The following is a 20609-nucleotide window of genomic DNA, read 5'->3' as shown; positions in this document are numbered from 1 at the left end:
CGGGAGAGCCAGGACCGGCGGTCTCTCTCCGGGGCCAGGCCCGCGGCCTTCCGGCGCGGCCGCCCACAGCCACCCCGCCCGGGCCGTCCCGGGCGCGCGGCCGAGCCCCCCCCAGCGGGAGCCCCGCACAGCGCGCGGCGTGGGGGTCGCTTCCGGCTCCGTCCCGGAAGCGGAGACGAGAGGGAGACCGGCCCCTCCCTCGGCTGGGGGGGCGGGGGGGGCGGGGGGGGCGGGGGGGCGGGGGGGGCGGGCCCGGCCTCCCCCCCCCGGAGTCCCCGAAGTGGAGGCCGCGGGCCCCGTCCTGGCCTTCGTCGGGGACCCGCTCCCGCGCGCACCGAGGGGCTGGAGCCGCCGCCCGCGCCTCCCCGTCCCCCGGCAGGGCCCGGCCGGCCTGAGCGCGGCGCCTTCCCCGCAGGAGGGTCTGTTTTGAGTCCCCTCGGGGTGGACTCGGGGCCGCCGCGACCCGGCCTGGCTCACAAGCCCGGGAGCCGCGGCCGGGACCCCGCGCTCGCGCTCACTCCGCGCGCCGTCGGGCGGGCGGCGGCCTCCCCGGGGACCCGCGTGGCGTCCGGTGCGGGCGGCCTGAGGACAGCGCGTCCCTCACTGCGGGGGCGGGGGGCTGCGGCCCGAGGAGCCGAGACTGAGGAAAATAATGTCCCGTGTGGGGCGCGTGGATGAGACGAGCTGGGGGTCCGCCCGAGAGCTGAGCCCAGAGGCCGGGGGCGCGCCGGGAGGGGACAGGCCATCGGGAGCTGAACGACGGTGACTCTGTCCCTTAAGGGGGCCCTTAGGGACCTGAAGGAAACCGAGGAGCCCAGCGCCCTGCGGAGAGGAGAGCCGAGGTCGCGCCTCGGGACCGGGACCGAGAAGCAGGGGTGAAGCCACACAGAGGGGGAGGGCGAGGGGGACGCCGAGCGGGACGCCGAGCGGGACGCAAGTAAGCTCAGGCCGGGAAGGGGCCAGGGGTCACGTGGAGGTCAAAGGTGATCCCCGGGAGGCATTGGGGGGCGCCTGGGCGGCCCCTGAGTTGAGCTCTGCCTGCGGCTCGGGCGGGCGGGTTCTCCCGAGGGGGGAGCGGCCCCCCCCGCCGGGAACCCGGAGAAGCCGGTCGCCGTGACCCGAAGGGCTGCTCAGGCCGGCGGGGAACCGACTGCGGCTCCAGCGCCCCGGACGCAGCCTCCCCTTCTCCGCCCCTGCCCGAAACCTCCCTTCACCGGGGAGGCCGGGTCCTGGCGGGCTTGGCCTGCGCCTGGGCTCCTTCACGTTCCCTTCTGTGAAGAGCCGAAGGCCGAGGCGGGGGGGCCGGTGCCCGGGGACGCGCGACCCGTGGGGTGCGAAGCCATCAGCGTGTATTCACCCGGCCCTTGCCCCGCCAGCCGCCACGTGGGAGGATCGGGCGGGCGGCCTGTTTGGAAAAGCAAACGGTTCCAGGCCGAGTGCCCAGCCCGGTGCACTCGAGGGCCCAGGTCTGCCCACGGCCCCCGCCGGCCGGGACTCAGCCCCAGGACGGTGCGGAGACCACCGGGCTCGGCTGCTTCCCCGCAGCACAGACCCACCCACCGGCTCCCTTCACCAAAGTCTTTGCGTTTACCACCAGTCTTGACTAGAGATTAGAAGAGAGACAAATTACACACTTCTCAGAAATTGGAATTTTATAAAAAGGCATTTTTTTCTCTTATGTCCATAAAATGATATAATTCTTGCAAGTATAGAAATGTGTCATAAATTATACAGAATGTTCCTTAATTACAGCTCAATGCAACTTGGTACTGCTTCCCTCCCTAAAAAAACGAGAGAGAACCAAAAAAATAATATATATATAACTGTATATATATATATATTTATATAATATAGACAAATCAAATATGAAAAAAAAATCATTTCCTCTTTGGTATAAAAATCAGACTCTCACCTTGAGAGACACACAAACAGACATGATGTTGGGTTTGTAAACTGTGTGGCCAAAAGGGATTTCCCTGTTAAGCTTCCCCTCCCCCTGGTCCCGGCCCAGCCCACCTCCCTTGAGGCTGCCACACTGAGTGAGACCTGAGGGCCCCTCCCAACCCCACACCAGCCCTCAGCAACCCCTCCACTACCTAGACTGAACTGGGAGCAACTGCCCCAGAAGCCGGATTTGGGGTGTGGGTGGTGGGAAGGAAGGACAGGCTCGCCCAGGCCCAGCCAGGCACCGCTGCCCCCAGCCGGCTGGTCCAGCCTTCCTACTCCTCCACACCTCTTGCCGGAGGCTGGGCCTGGAGGGGAGGGACCCCCATGTACGAGAAGGGAGAAGCAGAGGTCAACTTCCCCTTTCAGACCCGTCTCTGGTCCCAGATGTAGATGCAGGAAAATGCTAGATGATGCAGGAGGAGGACAGGCAGGACTCTGCTAACAAACTCAGATCAAAATTCAAAATGACAGAAATCTTTTTCGGGACTACATCTCACATCGGCCTTGGGTCAGAGATGACAGGACTGTGCACCCGGGCTCAGCCCAACACCAGCAGGACTCACGGACCAGGAACAGACACGTGTGCTGGGGGAGGAAGGAGCACTTCCCTCTCAAGGTGAGGAAGGAGACGGCACCAAATCCTCCTCCGTGCTCTGTGCACCCCTCCGGCGGCCGGGTGCCTTCCTCCCCAAGTGGTGGTTCCTCTGGATCCCCCCTCCCCCACCCCCGCAGCCAGCCAGGGCACCCCTGGGGGCCGGCCTCCTGTTCTCACAACACGGAAGTCACTCGGAACCCCCTCTCCTGCCAAATAAGAAACACAAACCCGAACTGGACACAAACACAAATCAAGGAGAGACACACACAACGTGCAGGGCCCGTGGGCCGCAGCAGATCTCTGGCTTCCCGGCGTGATACATTCTTGTGTAATTCAGGAACAGAGGCTCTCAGCCCCCTCTGGGGAGTGGGAGTAAAAAAATACAGAGATTATAGTCTGCCTGCAGGATCCACGCAGGGCTGGGGCAGACCCAATCTCAACTTCTTCAGTTTTTGGTTCCTCGTCGGACCCCTCCCTGGGGCCGGCTAGGAGGCCCCGCCCCCGCCCCCCACACCTGGCCGCAGGTGGCCCCCCGCAGGTGCCCGCCCGCCGGCAGGTCGGAGCCCGCAGGGAGGGTGTGGGGCGCCCAGGGAGCCGCCCTCAGCCCTTGAGGGGCTTGTCGGGCCCCGCGCTGGGGCTGCCCGCGCTGTCGCTCTTCTTGCGCCGCAGGCTCTCGATCCAGCTGGAGCTGGAGCGGGTGGTGAAGCCGGCCAGCGCCAGGGAGCTGAGCCGCATGTTCTTGCCGGACATGATGAGCTCCCCGAAGCCTTCCTGGTGCGAGAAGGCGTAGCCCGAGCGGCGGGAGCTGGTGCGGCCCACGCGGCGCAGGCAGCGGTGCTGCGCCTTCTGCTTCTTCCTCACCAGCTGGCTGTACCGCACCTGGGCAGGGCAGCGCAGGGAGGGGGCCAGGTTGGTGACAGCCTCCGTGTCGCGGTCAAGGGACCGCGCACATGAGGGACCCCCCCCCCCCCCGCGTGAGGAACCCAGAGCCTCAGGGATGGGAGGCTGCCCTGGGGCCGCGGGGTCTGTCCCAAGAAACAGCAGGGGAGCGCCACCGCACGCGCCACCCGCACGAACGTTCCCTCCACAGGGCTCTCTGTCCCGCCCCAGTCCCCCAGAGCACATGGCCTGCGGCTCACCGTGTCTGAGAGATCCGGCCTCAGGCTCAGCTTGAGGAATCGGAAGGCGACCACGGGCATGACGCAGACAACCGTGGTGAGCGTGATGGTCAGCCACACCGTGGGCTGCGCCAGAGTGTTCTGGGCGTTGCCTGGAGATGCAAGCAGCCAGTGGCCTTGGGAGTCACCCACAGACAAGGGGCAGCCCTGTTGGCCCCCTCTCAGCTCCGGAGTCCTCCCTGCTCCCCAACTCTGCGGCTGGGACCTCCCCTCCACACCCCTTCTCTGCTGAGGGAACCTCCAGGCAAGCCCCCTTAGGACTCCTCTACCAGTCCCTCCTCCAGGCTCACTCTTCCCTTCATTCAGATTTCTCTGTGTCAACATCGTCTTTTCAAGGGGTCTTCCCTGACCACCTTGTCTCTACCCTGCTTGATTTTTTCCCCAAGACTCATTAATTCTAGACGTTTCATCTGCTAACTTGTAAACTGTCTCACGGAAACATGAAACTCAGGAGAGTGAGGACTGTGCCTGTCGTCAGGAGCCGCACCCTCAGCACCCAGGACCGTGAGTGGGACAGGGCAGGTGCCGGCTGGACAGAGTGGACGAAGGAACAGGTCGGAACTGACGCACCCCTGCACCCGCCCTTCCCGTCGTGCTCAGGATGAGCAGCCCCTCTCTGCTTCCGCCACTCGGCCCGTCCAGACCGGGCAGTCACTAAGGTAGCTCCTCACTGGCCACCAGACTCCTCTCTCTGAAGTAACCCTTTAACGCCACTCCCCCTCTCCTTCCTCAAAAAAGACTCCTAGTGGATAAATCATGACCCGACAGCCCAGTGTTGGTGCCTCCAACGTCCTTCCTACCTTTCCAACCTCTCACCCGCCCCGTCTACGCTTCCGGCTCCCCGGCGTGGAGTGGGCCTCACAGCAGCCTCCCCTGTGGACCGTCCCCGACCAAGCCCCCGCCACAGTCATCTGCCGATCATGAGGAGGTCCGCCCTCCCTTTGAGCCTGACCCCCCACGGCCTGGATCCGGAGGCCCTCTGAGGCCCGGCCCGGGTCAGAGACAGCCCGACGCGCCCCCAGCAGCTTGCCGGGCCCCTGGCGCGCGGGGCCAGCATTCCCAGTGTTCCCACGGTGCTTGACGGGCACCCGCCCCGTCCGTGGGGAGCCACTGCAGGGACGCACCCACAAACCGGAACTGGTTTGGAAACATGTCGAAGAGCCCGTTGCTGTGCATGGCAAAGAGGATGGCGAAGTAGACGGCCAGGCTGCCCCAGATAAAGAAGTGGTTGATGGCTGTCCAGTAGCCGGTGTCCAGCCCGATCTGAGGAGGGTAGTGGTCACAGGCAGGAAGAGCCACCCCCCTCGCACCCCGCCCGCCCCATTCCGGCGGGCCTCACACCTGCACGCTGACCACTATGACCAGGGACGTGGCCACGGTGACGGCGAAGGACTGGTAGTCGGCCAGCTGGGTGCCGTCGTCCCGCGTGGCCTCGGCAAACACCCCGTACGGTATGAAGAACATGAGCACGGACGTGTAGATGCCCTGCGCGATGCAGATGAAGAACTCCCGCTTGTTGAAGAGCAGGTTCAGCTGGCCTGGCTCGTACAGCTTGGGGTACTCCATGCTCCGCTGCTCTGGGACGTCCTGGGCGGGGACCACAGGGGCCTCAGGACAGCCGAGGGCAGACCCCGTCCAGCTTCCTCCCTTCCAGAGTCTCTGACAGCCAGACCCCGCCTCCACCCCCCATCCAGGAAAGTCCCAGAGTGGCGGGAGCTGGGCGGGAGCACAGCCGTCCCAGCGCCCGCCCCGGCCCCCCTGCCCCTCACCTGGTCGAAGACCCCCATGGCTAGGACCGGGAGGGAGGTGTACACAATGTTGTAAAGAGTGATAAAATACTGATCGTAGACAGTCTGGGAAGAGAACACAGAGCAAGAGAGCAGTGAGCACACTCTCTTCCCCACAGATTGGGCAGTGAAAGACTGCTGAGCGGGGCCCTCAGGAATTCTCTGGAGCCCGTCTCTACACCCTGAACAAGTGTTCATTTGTTCTCATTCTGTTTTTTTTTAAGTAGACGCCTCACCCAGTGTGGGGCTCGAACTCACAACCCAAGACTGAAAGTCGCAGGACTAGGAGCCCCTCAGTCCGTGTTTTCTTAACGCACGAACCAGACAACGCTGGGCCCCGGAGGGTGACGACGGGCAGAGGACGGCCGCCCCGACGGGGCTCACAGACGGGACGCAGCGGGCCGCCGGCGCCCTACCTGGGCGGAGAAGCCGCAGAAGAAGCCAAACCAGAAGTGGACCATGGTGAAGGCGAAGTTCTTGTAGAAGAAATAGCAGAGGAACTTGCACATGCGCAGGTAGGACCAGCGGCCGTGCACCAGCAGGAGGCGCTGCAGGAACTTGAACTGGGAGAAGGAGTAATCGGAGGCCAGCACAGCCTGGATGCCCTCTTGGCCGCTGATGCCCACGCCGATGTGAGCCGCTACGGGGACAGGTGGTGGCGAGGGGAAGCAGAGGGTTACACGCCCGGAACCCCAGCAGGCTGGAGCCTCCCCCCACACACACATCCACACCCACTCTTGATCATGCTGACGTCATTGGCTCCGTCCCCGATGGCCAGCGTCACGGCTTTCTTGTGTTTCTTAACCAACTCCACCACCTGTGCCTTCTGCAAAGGGGTCACGCGGCAGCAGATGACGGCTCTGCAGGCACAAGCCGTCTCCAGGAACTCCAGCTCCATGTCTGCCTCCAACGCGTGGGCCTGGAACACAGAGCCTGAGAGAGCTCCCTCTCCCCTGGGCAGACCGGGAGTCGCGCTGAGCTCAGGGGACTGAGAACGAGGCGGGACGGGCCAGCCGCTCGGAGAGAAGGGCTCCCTGCAGGACGCTCACCAAGCTGTGCCCACTGATGACCAGGGCGTACTCCCCGGCGACGGCCTCCAGGACAGAAGGGAGCTTGGCAGACGAACGCTTCTCCGGGCAGGTGAAGCCGTTCCCCACCGCGTGCGGCGAGTCCAGCATCTTCTCCCGGGCTTTCCTGGGAAGGGGAAAGGCGCCTGTGGGCTCCAGCACAGAAGCAGGGCCCGCAAGCGCGGGACACCCGACGCCTCGGCCTGCGCCTACCTGAGCTCCTCCCGCACTTCCAGGACGGTGTGGCCGGTGACGATGAACACCTCCGTCATGTCGTCCGTCAACATCTTGCAGGAATAGCCGATGTTCACGGCCGTTTCTACAACAGAGACCGAGGAGCTCGGCACGCTCTCCAGCCTGAGGTCTAGGCTCACGCAAGGGCCCGACGGGGCTGCACCCAGGCTCCGGGCTCTCACCTTGCTTATCCCCGGTCAGCACCCAGATCTTGATGTTGGCCAACGTCAGGAGGGCGATGGTCTCCGGAACCCCCTGCTGAAGCTTGTCCTCTATGGCTGTCGCACCCAGCAGCTAAAAATACCACAAGGGCTCCGGACAGGAGAGTCCCCGTACAAGCCCCCCGGCCCCCCCCTCGGCCCACTGTACAGCCCGTACCACCATGTCGCTCTCCACCTCCTCGTACACGCTGGCCAGCCTGTCCTCCCGGCTGTCCTGGGCCAGGCTGGCCTGGAGCCGTCTCTGCGCCCAGCCCCCATAGTACTCTTCGTCCAGGTCCTTGTACGCCAGGACCAGGGTCCGCAGCCCTTCCCCGGCGTACTCCTGGGGACAGACCAAAAGGGTCAGCCGGCCCCTCCCCGCCCACGACGCAAGCCCCGCACCACAGGGCCCGTCCGGACACCTACATTCAGGTGGTCCGTGGTGGTGCTGAGCAGCTCCTGGGGAGAGGGGTGTAACCTGTCCAGCAGGATCGTGTCGGCCCCTTTGCAGTAGAGTCGGATCCTCCCTTCTGGATTGCGTACTACGATTCGGGCAGGGGAGACAGTCCCAGAAGCACTCAGGCAGGCCAAGACCCCCAACCGACCTCGTCAGCCGAGGCTCCCGGCACCCCTCCCCCACCGCAGGCCCTGCGCCACCCGGGCGCCGCCCCAGCCCGGCCCTGGCCTCACCGATGACGGACATCCGCTTGCGGATGTTATTGAAGTCCAGGATGGCCAGCAGTTGATAGGTGACGGCTGTGCCCATCTCGTGCACGGTGATGGTTTTGGGAGTGCGAGAGCGGAACACAAAACCGAAGTTCCTGGCCGCGGTGACCAGGGCACCCTCGTCTGGGGACTGCGCCTTATAGTATAGCTCGCCTGGGAGGGCAGCAAGAGCACAGGGTCTAAGTGGCTGCCCTGGCCGTGACCTGCCCAGGAAGGCCAGCCTGGCCGCGCCCCAGAGCAGACCCGAGGTCCGCCGTCGGGCCGGGAGAGCGCGAGGCAGCCCCGGGCTCACCTTCGTTCTTCTCTTCAGACATGACGGTGTGACACAGAGAAAGGAGACGGAAGAACTCGTGCGCATGGGGGTCGCCCATCTTGACGGCCTCCAGGAGGCTGGGGTCCCAGAAGACGAACTTCTTGTCGGCCAGAGGGTTGAAGGAGAAGTCCACAGGCTCTGGCCTCTAGGATGGGAAGAGGGCCATGAGCCAAGGGCGGGCCGTCGGGCTGCACCCCAGCCCCGCCACTCCCATCCTGCTGTTTCCTAGCCCTCGACCCCACCCGCCGTGGACCCCACGTCACCCTCCCGCTCCCGAGTCCTCCTGAACACACGCTCTTCTCCGGGCAGCCTCCACCCCGGGCCCAGAGCACCCCGTCCTCACCAGACCCACTGTGACCGGACTTACCTCTCCCAATTCGGCTTTGTGTCCCAGGACATCGAACACGTCCCCTACGCGCACAAGACAGAAGGTGAAGCCACACCTGCACTCTGGGAGCCGCGGACAAAGGGCGCCAGGGCAGAACCCCACAGGCACCCGGAGCCCCCGTCGAGCACCGCGGCCCCAGCACGCCCCTCCCGCTCTCCGGCCAGGCCCCCAGCGCCCCCCAGATGCCTTTCACCGCACAGGCCAAACGACGGGCAAACCCCACACACAAACCACAGGCCCGGGTTGGTAGAGCAAGCAGTGAGCCCCACACAGCCCCTGACCCGGCCACGAGCCCATGGCAGCAAGGCCACGCTGGGGACCACAGTCACGTTCCAGAGACGCAAGAGGGCCGAGGGTGCAGCACGGGAAGGGCCGAACACTCCACCGCCACCCCGTATCTGCGGCCCGACCCGGGGCACAAGGCAGACGCCCCCCCCCACCCCCCGCCCCAGAGGTCCATGCAGGGAGGCAGCCAAGCCCGTGTCCAGATGGCGGCGGCGGCGGCGGGGGGCCCCGGCGCGGCCCTACCGTAGCTGCGGCCGCTGACGGAGCACTTGCTGAAGACCATGATGTTCTGCGTGAGCGTGCCCGTCTTGTCGGAGAAGACGTACTCCACCTGGCCCAGCTCCTCGTTCAGGGTGGTGGTGCGGGCCTCCGCGGGCGTCCGCTTCTTCGCGCAGAACATCTTCCTGTCCCAGTTGATGAAGTAGCTGTGGCCCAGGCGGATGACCTCCACGCTGCACAGGGGACAGGAGGTCAGGCTCCGGCAGGGAGAGCCGCGGGCGGGACCCACCCGCACGGGCCTCCGCGGCAGACTCCCCACCCCCCACCCCCGCCCGCCTGGGGGCAGACAGGATGGACGGACGGACACCTGGGCACAGAACCTGGGAGGGAAGGGCAAGGAGAGCCTGAAGCGGAGCCGCTCACTGTGGCCGCCGGGAGCTCCCTGCCCCCGACCCTGTGATGTCTCCAGACAAGAGGGGGCAAAGGGCCTGGGCAGGCGGGGCACACAGCACGGGCGGAGGAGGAAGGGACCGCAGACAAGGCGCTCGGCCAGCTCTTACCTCAGGACTAATTACACAGAAACCATGCAGAGAAAACAAGAGAAAGCGTGTGAGGGAGGGACGAGCAAGACACGGCGAGGGCACAGGCCCCCGCTGCCCGCCGCGAGCACTGTCCTCCTGCCACCGTCTCGCGCGCGGCAGCTCCGGCCCGGCGACCCCGGCAGGGTGCCCTCCACCAGGTCCGATAAGGACCCTCGGCACCCCAGGCAGGGGACCGAGCCGTGGGGCGCCGCTGGAACCGTGTGGCCTGACCGCGGACCCCAGCCGGCCAGAGGGGTCTTCTCAGCCTTCTCCCCGCAGAGCGCCTCTCGCCGCCCCCCCCCCCCCGCCCCGCCACACACACCGCCCGGAGCCCCAGCAGACAGCGAGAGGCTTTCCTGGCAGCCACCACGGACGCCGGGGGCAGGGACAAAGCTCAGGCAGGAGCCCAGGATGGGGACGGGTCAGACATAAACAGAGAAGCGCCTGAGCGGCCCGAGGGAGCGGCGGCCGGGACGCGGGCTCCCCCCGGGCGTCTGATCCTCTAATGCCGCATCTCGCGTCAGCGCCGTCAAAGGGCGGGGGAGAAGGTGGGACGGGGTCGTTCCCGCGTTACATGCGGAAAGCGATGCGGAAACCGAGACCCCCGGCGGCCGGGAGTCTCCTGTCCCTATTCTAGAAAAGCCCACATCTTGGCACAGAAATGCCGTCGGCACCAGGACTCAAGGGAGGGCACCCGGGGCACGTGTGTGAAGGAAACACGGGCCGGGACCTTGGGAAGAGCCCCGCGCCTCCAGACAGGCTTTTCTTGCACAGGTCTCGGGCCCTCGCCCCCGAGGGCAAGGCCATAAGCACGTGGAAGTTTCCTTCTTCCGACTATCTTCCTGCTGCCCCCCGCCCCAATGGCCCTGGTCACATGCTCCGGGCCTCAAGCGTCCCCGATGTGCCCGAGCTCCTACTCGCCGCGCCCCTCCGCCAGCCAAGGCTTCGGACGCGTTCCTGGGACTCTTTTCTAAGGCCTCTTTCAGTGTTTTCTAAGGACTGACCAAGCGTCAAGCCCTTCTGTCAGGAACCAGGTCAGCGGGAACCCGGTCCTGCCCTGTGCTGCTGCCAGAAGGTGACCTTTCCGAGGGTCGCACCTCCAGGCCTCTGTACCTGTGCTCTCCCCCAGGCCCCCCTGTACCCGCCCGGCCCCCTCTTCAGAGAGGCCCTCCCTGACGACTGGCCCAGGGGCTGCCGCTCCTCACCCTGTGTTGTCACGGCGGGGTCGCGGGGTCTCGGCGTCTCGCACCCCCTCCCAGCCTGCGGCTCCGGAGGCACACACAGGGTTGCACACCTGCGTCCCCTGTGCTCACACTCACTGCAGGGGAGGGACTCCCATAGCACCCGCTCCCGTTTCGTTTCAGAAGGCATTCAGATTTTTCTCTCTACGCAACCGAAGCTCCTGCACGGCACGGGGTCCCTAACACGTCTCTGCGGGGTGCACGGCCAAAGTCAGCATGCGGGCAACCCGTGCCGGATAAATCGGACTCTTTCTGTCACGACCGTCCAAAGTACCCAGAAACGGTGACGAAGCTTGCTCCGCGCACAAAGGTAAACAGCGAACAAGATGCTCGAGGCACAAGGAGCTCCAGGTTCCTTCCTCAAGGGTCCACCTTCACCAAGAGTCTGCCGAGGGACCGCCCGAGCTTCCCGGGAGACCCAGGCAGAGCGAGCACCTACCTGACGTAGAGCGATATGGGCACGACGGTGTTGAGGATGATGATGTAGGACCAGAAGGAAAGGAAGCCAGAGAAGAAGGCGCTGTCCACCGCCTCGTCCCAGGGCAGGTAGGCCTGGAAACGCGTCCCGACCTCATGCTCCCAGATGGCATTGCCGATGGCCAGGATCACCCCCATGCAGACCAGGAACCCGAAAATCTGGTGAGGAACGGGAAACAGAGGCGAGGTGGCAACTCAGGAGGCCCCCAAAATCAAGTGCATCCCTGAAGGTCACAGCCCATACCCCAAACCCTCAAAGGCTCAGGCATCTTTAAAACGGCGCCACGCTCGCCTGAGAAGCACCCAGGACTGCTGAGAGCTTGTGGTCCACCAACTGTCACACGGTCCCATCTCTGAGTACCTGTGTCCACTGTGTGACGAGGGAGCCCTTCCCAGACGGTCAGAGGGTGCGAGCACACTCCTCTCCCCGGGGCGCAGCAGCTCACGGCAAATCACCCGTCTACTGTTCCGAACTAGCTTCCCCAGGCCGGCGACCATGCCAGGCTTCTACAATGCTCATTATCTCATACAGATCGCCAGAAAAGTTCTTAACCAGGAGAACAAAATTTATCTTCATAAATCAGATTATTTGAAAGCAAAAAAGTTTAAAGATTATAAAAGATTGGGCGCCTGGCTGGCTCAGTCCGTGCAGCATCTGCCTTAGGCTCAGTCATGATCCTGGGGTCCTGGGATTGAGCCCCACATCAGGCTCCCTGGCCTGCTTCTCCCTCCACCTCCTGCTCCCATTTGTGTTCTTTTTCTCACATGCGCTCTCTCCCTCTCAAATAAATAAAATAATGAGTAAAATAAATCTTGCAGTCCCTGAAGCAGGACCATAAGAAAATCCTGGCGGTTAAAAGAAAAAAGAGACCGCTGTCTGATTTCAGACATCTGTTTCCAAAGCTACGCTCACCAAACAGGAACCAAACAGGAACCACCCAGGTGCCCAAGGACCGCCAGGGGGGCGATGCGAGCCCTCGTGCGAGACCTAACCACTCTCTGGGGTGAGGTTTGGCAAACCCTTTAAGGCCGGGGCGGACCAGCTCTGCAGAGGCTGGTCCATCCTCTGCAAGCCGGCGTGTAGGGGGCTGGCAGCAGGCAGTGGGGGCGCCAAGAAGGGGAGGAGAGCCCAACAAGGACCTCCAACTTCCAGGCAAACAAGACGAGGATTCAGGAATGGCCAGAAACTAAAACAGGAACTTTTCCTTTGGGATCCTCCACTCTGAGACGTCAGGGGAAAGACTCAGTTCATTATCCAGCCGCCAAATGCAATGTTTCCTTTAGCTCCTTCTCCATCCCTGTGAAGGGCTCCTCGTCCCCGGCAAAAGCACACAGAAGCAGACATGCTACGCTAAGTCACCACCGTAACGGGAACCTCGAGAAGGGAAGACCTGTTTCAGCTCTGTCCCACCCCTGATTCGCTCACGTCCCTAGGGTTCTCGTAAATAACATCTTCCCCGCCTAAAGGGAGCCGAAGAAATGAGCCTCTGAGCAGGGAGGAGAGGTGGGAGCAAGGGCAGGGTGGGGGGTGGGGGGACAGCGGGGAGAAGACTGACCCAGAGCACCAGTGTATTCATCAGGCGATCAATGCTTGTTCTCTTGAACTTGGTCCTGCCACTGTTCTGCATCAGCTTTGTGTCGGGACCTAGAAAGGAAGGGAAGACAAGGGAGCAAGGGGCGCCTAGGCCAGGGCGAGGAGCCCCAGGAGGTGGAGAGAGGAGGGCTGGGGGCGGGGGTGGGCTCCGGCCCATGAAGGCTCCGGCCCCCATCCTGGAGTCCAGAGAGCTGGGGGAGGCAGGGGCGTGCGCTCAGCTTCTGCCCTCCCGCCTGAGGCTCACCACTCTCACCGCTGGGTGGTGCTCTGGCCCTGCCCCCACCTCCCCTGCCCCCCCACCCCTTCCCCCCCCCCCCCCGCAGGCTCACCCGCGAAGACCACCAGGCCGAAGCACCACTCGGTGTTGCGCAGCACGCAGCCCCGCAGCAGCATGTTCTGGTTGCTCAGCGGGAACTTGCTCTCCTTCCAGTACAGCGTCCCGCCGAACCTGTCCAGCTTGTTGTTGGGCGGCTCGCAGACCACCTCCCCTGCGCGGACACAGAGCAGACCCGCAGCTGTGGGGGGTGACCTGGGAGCACGGGGGCAGGAGCGCGGGCGCGCGGGACAAGATCGCACGTGCCCTCCGGCCTGGGGACCCCACGGGCGCCCCAGCTCTACAGAAGTGACAGCACAGGTCCCCGCAGGTTTACTGAAGCCGCCACTGAACAGTGAAAAACCAAAGACCCCAAGCAACTGCGTGGCAGAGGGATGGCCCAGGGAGGTGGCCCCGAGGAAGGAGGCCGTCTCTGGGAAGTGCCAGGTGTCCACGTGCCTGAAGGACACAGCAGGTAAGGAGAGGCCAGTGTGGGGACCTGGGGGCCGCAGGGCCCCACTGCTTTGTGCTTGGGTTTGTGCAAACACAGAACGCGCAAGGACACCCACTGAAGGCGCCGTGCACCAGGCCCGAGGGCGAAACGGGCGCAGGAGGCTTGTTTCTCACACAAATCATGGTTTGTTCCTCTAGCAAAGGAGCAAACATCATCAACTGGGGCGAGATAAGAATGAACTGAATTTCTCTCTACACACACAGCCGGGAGGGAGCTAGCGGCCCTGAACTCAGGCAGGCGGGGGCCACCCTGCACTGCTGACGCTCCCCCACGAAGAAAGACCTGGGGAGCTGCAGCCCAGTGAAAAGGAGCCGGTGCAATTTAAACCCCCAAAACCCACCCCACCTCCTCCACCCACAAGTCGCTTCTCCAGAGTCACTCACCATCAAACTTGGCGAGCCTACTGATGTCTCCCAACTCCGAGGTGACTGGGATTGCCTGGCGCACTTTCATGTTGGTCTCCCTGGAAGGACAGTGTCCCTAAGTTCTGGTTCCCATCCCTTCCTCCAGATTCCACCTTGGAGCGCCTGACCTCAGGGCATCACCCGCCTCCACATAGCCAAAACTTTTCTGATCCCTAAAAATTGTCCAAGGGGTACAGACCCCAGACCTGGGAATCTCTTCCAAAAAACAAGCTTTTTACCCTTAAGGAGGCAGGAGATGAGTGGCGCTGGGCATCTGACCTACCCGTCGAGTTCTGCCGTCTCTACGTAACACAGGCCGTGGGGCTCGCTGCTGGAAAGGAGGAGGAGATCCGCCTAGAGAGAAAGTCCAGTGAGGAGCCCAAAGGCCCAACCCTCCACTTGCGATGCACTCTTTGCCGATCCCTACTTCCCCTGAGCATTCTTGGTTTGCTTAGTCCCAAGCGTGATGGCTAGGAAGACACCAGCCCCAGGCGTATTAATACGACACAGAAGCTCCCCATTCAGGGAGCTCTGGTGGCACTGTCGGTTAAGCACTTCATGATCCCAGTGTCCTGGGATCGAGCCCCGCATGGGGCTCTCTGCTCAGTCAGCGGGGAGCCTGCTTCCCCCTCTCTCCCTACTTGTGATCTCTGTCAAATAAATGAATAAAATCTTTAAAAAAAAAAAAAGGGGTCCAAGGTCCAACCCTTGATTTTGGCTCAGGTCGTGATCTCAGGGTTGTGAGATCGAGCCACATGGTGGGCTCTGCACTGGGTGTGGGCCCCGCTGAGGATTCTCCCTCTGCTCCTCCTCCCACCATTGACACAGGCACCCACACGTGCACTCTCCCTCAAAGAATAAATGAATAAAACATATGGGGAAAAAAAACCTCCACCCAAGAAAGTTCAATCCACGCGTGACAACGAAGCTGCAGGGAATCAGGAAAGACTCATTTCTATCTGCCAATGAAAACAGAAGATACGTGCAGCCCTAGAGGGCCACCCTGTCCCTTACCGCCACAAACTGATTATTTTCCAGCTTGATGATATCACCAACGCAGACATTCATCCACGGCTCTTGCTGGAGGCTGAGGCAATGAGAGGACAGGAGAGGCTGTCAGTGGCGAGAGAAGTTCCTGGGGACCCCTCCCCTCGGTCTCCACCGGGCACTCACCTCCCGCGGATCAGCACTTGGGACTGCCGGTTATTCACCTGGTTATCACTCTTGTGGCGGAACTGCAAAGAACTAGACGTCAGACGCCTTCCCCGCTCCCAGGGACCGAGACGGTCAGTGGGAGGCGAAGCGTGCCGGGTCCCGCCTTGAGGGCACCTGTCCACAGATGTACTCTCTCCCTGGCTCCACCCCCTGCCCGTGGCCGAGGTGCCGCAGGTCTAGGGGCCAGGTGGGGCGTGGCAGCAACTCGCTCTCCTCTGTGGACAGAGGAGAGCAAGTTGGGAGTGGGGGTGAGGAAGAGAGGCAGGAAGGGGAGAATGGACGCGACTCACGTAATCATCGGTGGCGTCTTTAACAGCCGTGATGGCGAGGACCAGAACCAAAGGCACGATGGTGGTGAACCAGGACAGGGAGGACACCTGGGGGATCAACTGCAAGGGAAAAGAGGGCGTGGCTCTGCGGCCCGGCCCGCCCCTCCCACCCCCACCCCACCTCCCTCTTCCTTGATTTGGCTTCAGGAGTCGCCAAGGGTCTACCTGCAGAATGAGAAGGAACAGGAAGTAGGTATTGGCAACTTCCTGGAACTGCTCGAAGAGGTTGACAGGCAGGAAGGTGAGGATGTTGTACTTGGAGGTCTTGATGCAGTTACTCTGCAGCGGGCAGGTGGGGGAAGATCACCGCCCAGCCTCCACCCCCCACCCAGAACCAGGCAGTACTGCCCCCTCCACCCACCCTCCCCAAACCTCTGCCCCCAAAAGCCAGCAAGCACAGGCCTGGGAGGGGGAGAGGGGCAGCAAGAAGGGAGTCTCCTGGGGTCCACCTGTCCTGCAGCACCACCAGGTGAAGGTGTGAAAAAATCAGCATAGCCTCCAAGGGCTAGTGGCCCGTTGGGGGGGACTGCTTCTGTCCCCTGACCCCCACCTCAAGGGGGCCACTCCCCCCCCCACTCAGGAGGAGGGAGCAGGCCAGCCAGAGCCACTCACCGCATACTGGAATTTCTCGTTGTATTCCCGGTCATTGGCTCGAGCCCGCCTTTCTTCTTCTGCAACAGAATGAGGATGATGCCGCAGTCAGAAGGGGCCCATGGGGGCCCAACACCCTGTCAGGCCAACCCATTTTGTGGGTTTTCCACTGAGGGCTCTTGGCTCCTTCCACAGGACAGTTTTAAGGAGCTGGTGCCCCACCTGAGGTATCGCTCGCTCTTCCCTCCCGTCCCTCTCATCACCAGCCTGGCCTTTCACAGGACAAGACCAACAATGTCAAGGTCTTCTGCTAGGGGCACTCGGTTCCCCTCCCCCATCTCTTTAATTAACACCTTGGCCTCCGGAATCCCCAGAGTAGCAGCTGCAGACAAAAAGGAACCCCTGCAGGCCCAGCCACTGCCCTCCTCCTGACCTGGGGGTGGGGTGGGTGGCAAGCCAGAGGGTCACCCTGCTCCGCAAGTGCTCTGCGGCAGCCTCCCAGCCCCACAGCCCCACGTGCAGCACCCCCTCCACTTGTCACATGTCACCCGCAGAGCCTTCTGACTGGCCCACAATGACATCACCTTATTTCAAAGCTCATCTTCCAGTCGGAGAAGGGGGGCTCAGGGACATGGGTCATGCAGAACAAGACGGCGGGCGATGAAGGAGGCAGGAACGGGATGTGCTTTAAAGGGCTGCTCTGACTGTAACCCTTCCTGTGCCGTCTGCGCATCTCGCCCTTAACACACCTGCCACCCACGGAGTGACACCTATCCTGAACACTCGCTCATCTGGGGCTGCAGGTACCAAGTTCATGTCCCAAAACGCGGGGCTGTCCTGTAAAGGGTTCTCCAGACCACCTCTGCGGGTCACAAGGACCACAGGCTGAAAAGGGGGGCTCCCTGGCCCCGCAGGGAACACAACGCATTCAACCACCACGGGAGCCAAACGCTGCATTACAGACCCCCCTCACCCCTCCAAAGACCCCTGCAGAGCACAGCGCAGGAACAAAACCTCGGCACAAGGCTCCCTCCGCCTACTCAGAGGGCTCCTTCCCTCCCAGAAACTTCCCCAGCGGGGACCCCTCGCTCTGAGCCCCCTGCGTTGTCTCCAGAGACCGTGCAAGCGAGAGGCAGGGGCCAGACCGTTCCGGAGCCGGGATCTCTGGGTCTGGAAAGGAGAGGACCAGGGAAAGCTGGGGACAGCCCAATGGGAGGGTGGGAGGGAGAAGCACGGACCCGGGAGAGCTGCTGGGTGCTGCCTCCCGTTACCTGTCCCCCAAGAGGGCTTCTTTCTGCTCCAGGAGGGGGGCGCCCCGGCCCGGGCCCACTTCTCGGGCATCTCCTTGGGGACCGTCATGATCCCGGTTTGAGCGGGGGAGGGCGGGCTGTCTGTCGGTCTGTCCTCGGCCTCAGCGGCGCGGATGCGGCGGCCCCCCGGGCAGGCGCAAGAGCCGCGGCCGCTCAGAGGGGAGCCCCGGCCGCCGGGCGCGCGCCCCACCTGCAGCCCCGGCCATCCCCGCGGCCGCCGCCCCCAGGCCCGGCCGCCCGCGCGCCCCGGCTCCGCCCCCCGCCCGCCCCCCGCCCGCAGGGCAGCGCCTGCCAGCGCCGCGTAGGCGAAGCCCGCGGAGCCCCGCCCCCGGGGGGGGGAGCCGCCAGTGTTGTCCGGGCAACCGCTTACATCCCGCCCCCGCCTGCAGGAAAACCGGGGGGGGGGGGGGGGACAGAGGGAGACCACAGAGAGCGGGAATCGCAGCGCCCCAGGCCCGAGACTCAGCGCTCGGGCGCCCCGAGAAGTGAGGGGCAGGTACTCAGCACCCCGGGGAGGAGAGCCCAGCTCAGGCATCCGGGAGAAGACTTCGCCTCGACGCTCCCCCCCAGGATGGGCAGGGCTGCGATCGACCCTCCTGCAGACTCAATGCCAGTCGTCCCTCCTCCCTCTGCTCCCTGAGCCATAGTAACACCCAATCTTGATGATCCCAGGGATTCCAATCCCCCTGCCGCCCCCGTCTTACCTGGGGGGCGCTTTTTTGCACACAGTGCCATCTCACCCAGCAAGGTCCCAGCAATCCCATGGGAGGCCCTGCAGGAGGGTGACACGCGCGTGAGGTCAGAAAAAGCCAAGGGCAACCCTTCACTCCCCTCTTCGACCCCTCCTGGAGAGTCTCTTCTCCACGGTGTCCCCCGCCCCACCCCCCGCCCATGCCCCAGCCTTCGATGGATGGGGAGGGTGTGTATGTGTGTGTGCACGTGTGTGAGGACTGGCAGTGTACAGAAGCTGAGACCTACAGGGAAAAGAAGGAGACAGACAGAAGTGGCCGGAGGGGCACAGCTCTCAGGGAGCCCATCCCCGGGCCCATGAATGCCCCCATGCGCCCTCCTGGTGGTGATGAGTGGTCCCTGTGTTTACTGGAAAGCAGTTTCCACCAAAGGGTGGGGTGGAGGGAACCTGGGCCAGGAAACACCTGGCAGAACCTCAGGAAACAAAGTGGGCAGGCCCCACCCTTCCCAAAATGCTTATAAGGCGCCCATCCCCCCACGGCTGGGCCTCCACCCTCACCTCCTGCAGGGGGGCTGCACTGAAGGTCTGCATCTCCTGAACACAGTCCCCAAACCACTTCCTCTCAGTCCGGGTCAGCTGAGGGGCCTTGCCCAGCGTGCTGGGGAGTGGCCCTTGCTCCCCCCGGCCCCCTGCAAGCCCAGACCGCTAGGGATGGCAAGAGGTGCAGGCTCTGGGAGCATCAGTCAGACAGGCCTTTGCTCTCCTTCCATCTTTCCGTGTCCCTTTCACCCGAAAAGGTAAAAGTCCTCCAAAACAGGATCACAGAGCCTCATCCCTCTTGCCAGCCGGGTCTGAGGTCCTCCTGTCGCCCCCTCTTTCTCCGCCTGGGTGGAAAGCCTTCCCCCTCATCGGTGCCCCTGACGCGGGCCTCCTGGGCACAGCCTGCCAGCCGGATGCCGAAAAAGATACCGACTGCCTGTCTGCCCAACCTCTGTAATTACAGGCTCTGGCCACAGCCCGTCACCCACACCCGTCATCCCTTCACTAACTCACACTCCCTTTCCGAGCCCCAGATCAGGCACAAAGCCACAAGGCCCTTTCCTCCCCGACCCTCCCCAACACCAATCATCGCCACGGGTGCCTGGCTAAGGAGGAAAAAACCTCATCCACAGTTTTGGAGATGCCAAGCCCTCCTCCGGGGGCCCTCGCCAGGGTCTCCACCCAGTCCCGAGTATGAGTCATGGCAGGGTGGGGTGTGGAGGGAGAGGTTAAGGGGAGGACGGAAGGGTGGGCACGGCAGGGTGGGATGTGGAGGGAGAGGTTAAGGTGGGCATCCCAAGTTCCATGCCAGCCCCACCCCTCTGAAGGGAGGCAATCAAGAAACACCACCAGCCGGAAGATCTGGGTTTGAGTCCCGTGAGAGAATTAATGAGGGAACCACACACACCTTTAGGAGTCAGGAGTCTGGACACAGAGCAGGAAAGTTGTTTTACCTCTAAGACCCTGGGGAGAATGAGAGCTGACTTGGACCCAGACCTCATCCCCTCTGGTGGGCGCTGACAGGGAGGGTACAAGAGTGGCAGAGGGGAAACAGGGAACCCCTCTCACCTCTCCCCAGTCTCACACAGCCTGGGTTTTTTGAACCATCAGGCACACCAGCCACGTCGCCCTGCCCATCACCCTGCCCCGGCCCCCTCTGCAGCCACATTTGGGATAAAAATAGCCAGCTCTGGGAAGAAGGCAACGCTCCATGGAGGAAAACGGCTCCTCCTCTCGGCCTGGCCCCTGCTCCCTTCCAGCCCACGCCCGGGAAGACGAACCCCTTCTTTCGGAGGAGGCTGGCAGGCATATGTGTGGGCCGGCCAGGGGAACAGAAGGAAATGGAATCCTAGACCCCCAGCTCACTGGCCACCTTACGTCGCCAAGGACAGATGCCAGGGCTCGGTCCCCAGCTCCGAAACCCCAGGGCTCCCGCCGCTCCTGGCGCCCCTGCTTCGGCTCACGCACAGACCTCCGCCTTGAGAAAAAGCCTACCGGCCCGCACTCCCTTCTCCAGGCGCCCAGACCCTCGGACCAGGGCCACTGTCCTCACCCCACAACTCTCGGGGCGGCTCTCCCCTCCTCGCTGCCCCACAGGCTGCTCCGCGCCCCCCACTTGGGCGGCCCCTCCTCCCGCGCTGCGGGCAGCCTCGGGACCCCCATCCTCAGGCACCCGCACCGTCGTCCCTGCGAGCGCGCGCGCCCGCCCCGCCTCACCTCAGCGCGCCGCGCCCGGCGCCCGCCCCGGCCTCCCCGTCCTGCCCATGCCGGGGGGCTGCGGCGGGGGGCGCTCGGCTCGGCTCCCCGCGGGCTCCCGCCCCCAGCTGCAGCCCCGCTCCCCCGGGGCTCGGCCCGCTACTTTGTGTCAGTT

The 20609-nt window shown here is 63.6% G+C and overlaps 1 protein-coding gene across 7 annotated transcripts; it reads right to left on the bottom strand.

Annotated features, from left to right (window-relative positions):
- Positions 1-1653: 1653 nt before the first annotated feature.
- ATP8B2 (ATPase phospholipid transporting 8B2) lies at positions 1654-20585 on the bottom strand. Of its 7 annotated transcripts, none has more exons than XM_080824288.1 (28): positions 20456-20585; positions 18213-18280; positions 16220-16278; positions 15773-15886; positions 15569-15667; positions 15237-15298; positions 15078-15150; positions 14347-14417; positions 14043-14122; positions 13162-13320; positions 12795-12883; positions 11201-11397; positions 8964-9172; positions 8415-8458; positions 8027-8192; positions 7699-7887; positions 7435-7550; positions 7187-7351; positions 6991-7102; positions 6788-6893; positions 6557-6701; positions 6243-6426; positions 5924-6147; positions 5490-5573; positions 5062-5307; positions 4845-4927; positions 3682-3812; positions 1654-3421 (listed from the first exon to the last, which is right to left on the bottom strand). In XM_080824288.1, exons 2-28 carry the CDS (start codon positions 18241-18243, stop codon positions 2988-2990), a joined length of 3672 nt encoding a protein of 1223 aa, XP_080680414.1. In that variant the 5' UTR covers positions 18244-18280; positions 20456-20585; the 3' UTR covers positions 1654-2987. The 7 variants fall into 7 exon arrangements, with proteins under 7 accessions (XP_080680414.1, XP_080680415.1, XP_080680416.1 ...); XM_080824289.1 differs by lacking the exon at positions 20456-20585 and adding an exon at positions 19647-20317; XM_080824290.1 differs by lacking the exons at positions 18213-18280; positions 20456-20585 and adding an exon at positions 17470-17720 and having other exon boundaries at positions 4845-4983.
- Between the last annotated feature and the right edge of the window lie 24 nt (positions 20586-20609).

The sequence above is a fragment of the Martes martes genome (assembly GCF_963455335.1).
Source record: "Martes martes genome assembly, chromosome: 15".
NCBI lineage: Eukaryota > Metazoa > Chordata > Mammalia > Carnivora > Mustelidae > Martes > Martes martes.
The sequence above is the reverse complement of the archived record's forward strand: the minus strand, read 5'-3'. Positions and strand labels throughout refer to the sequence as shown.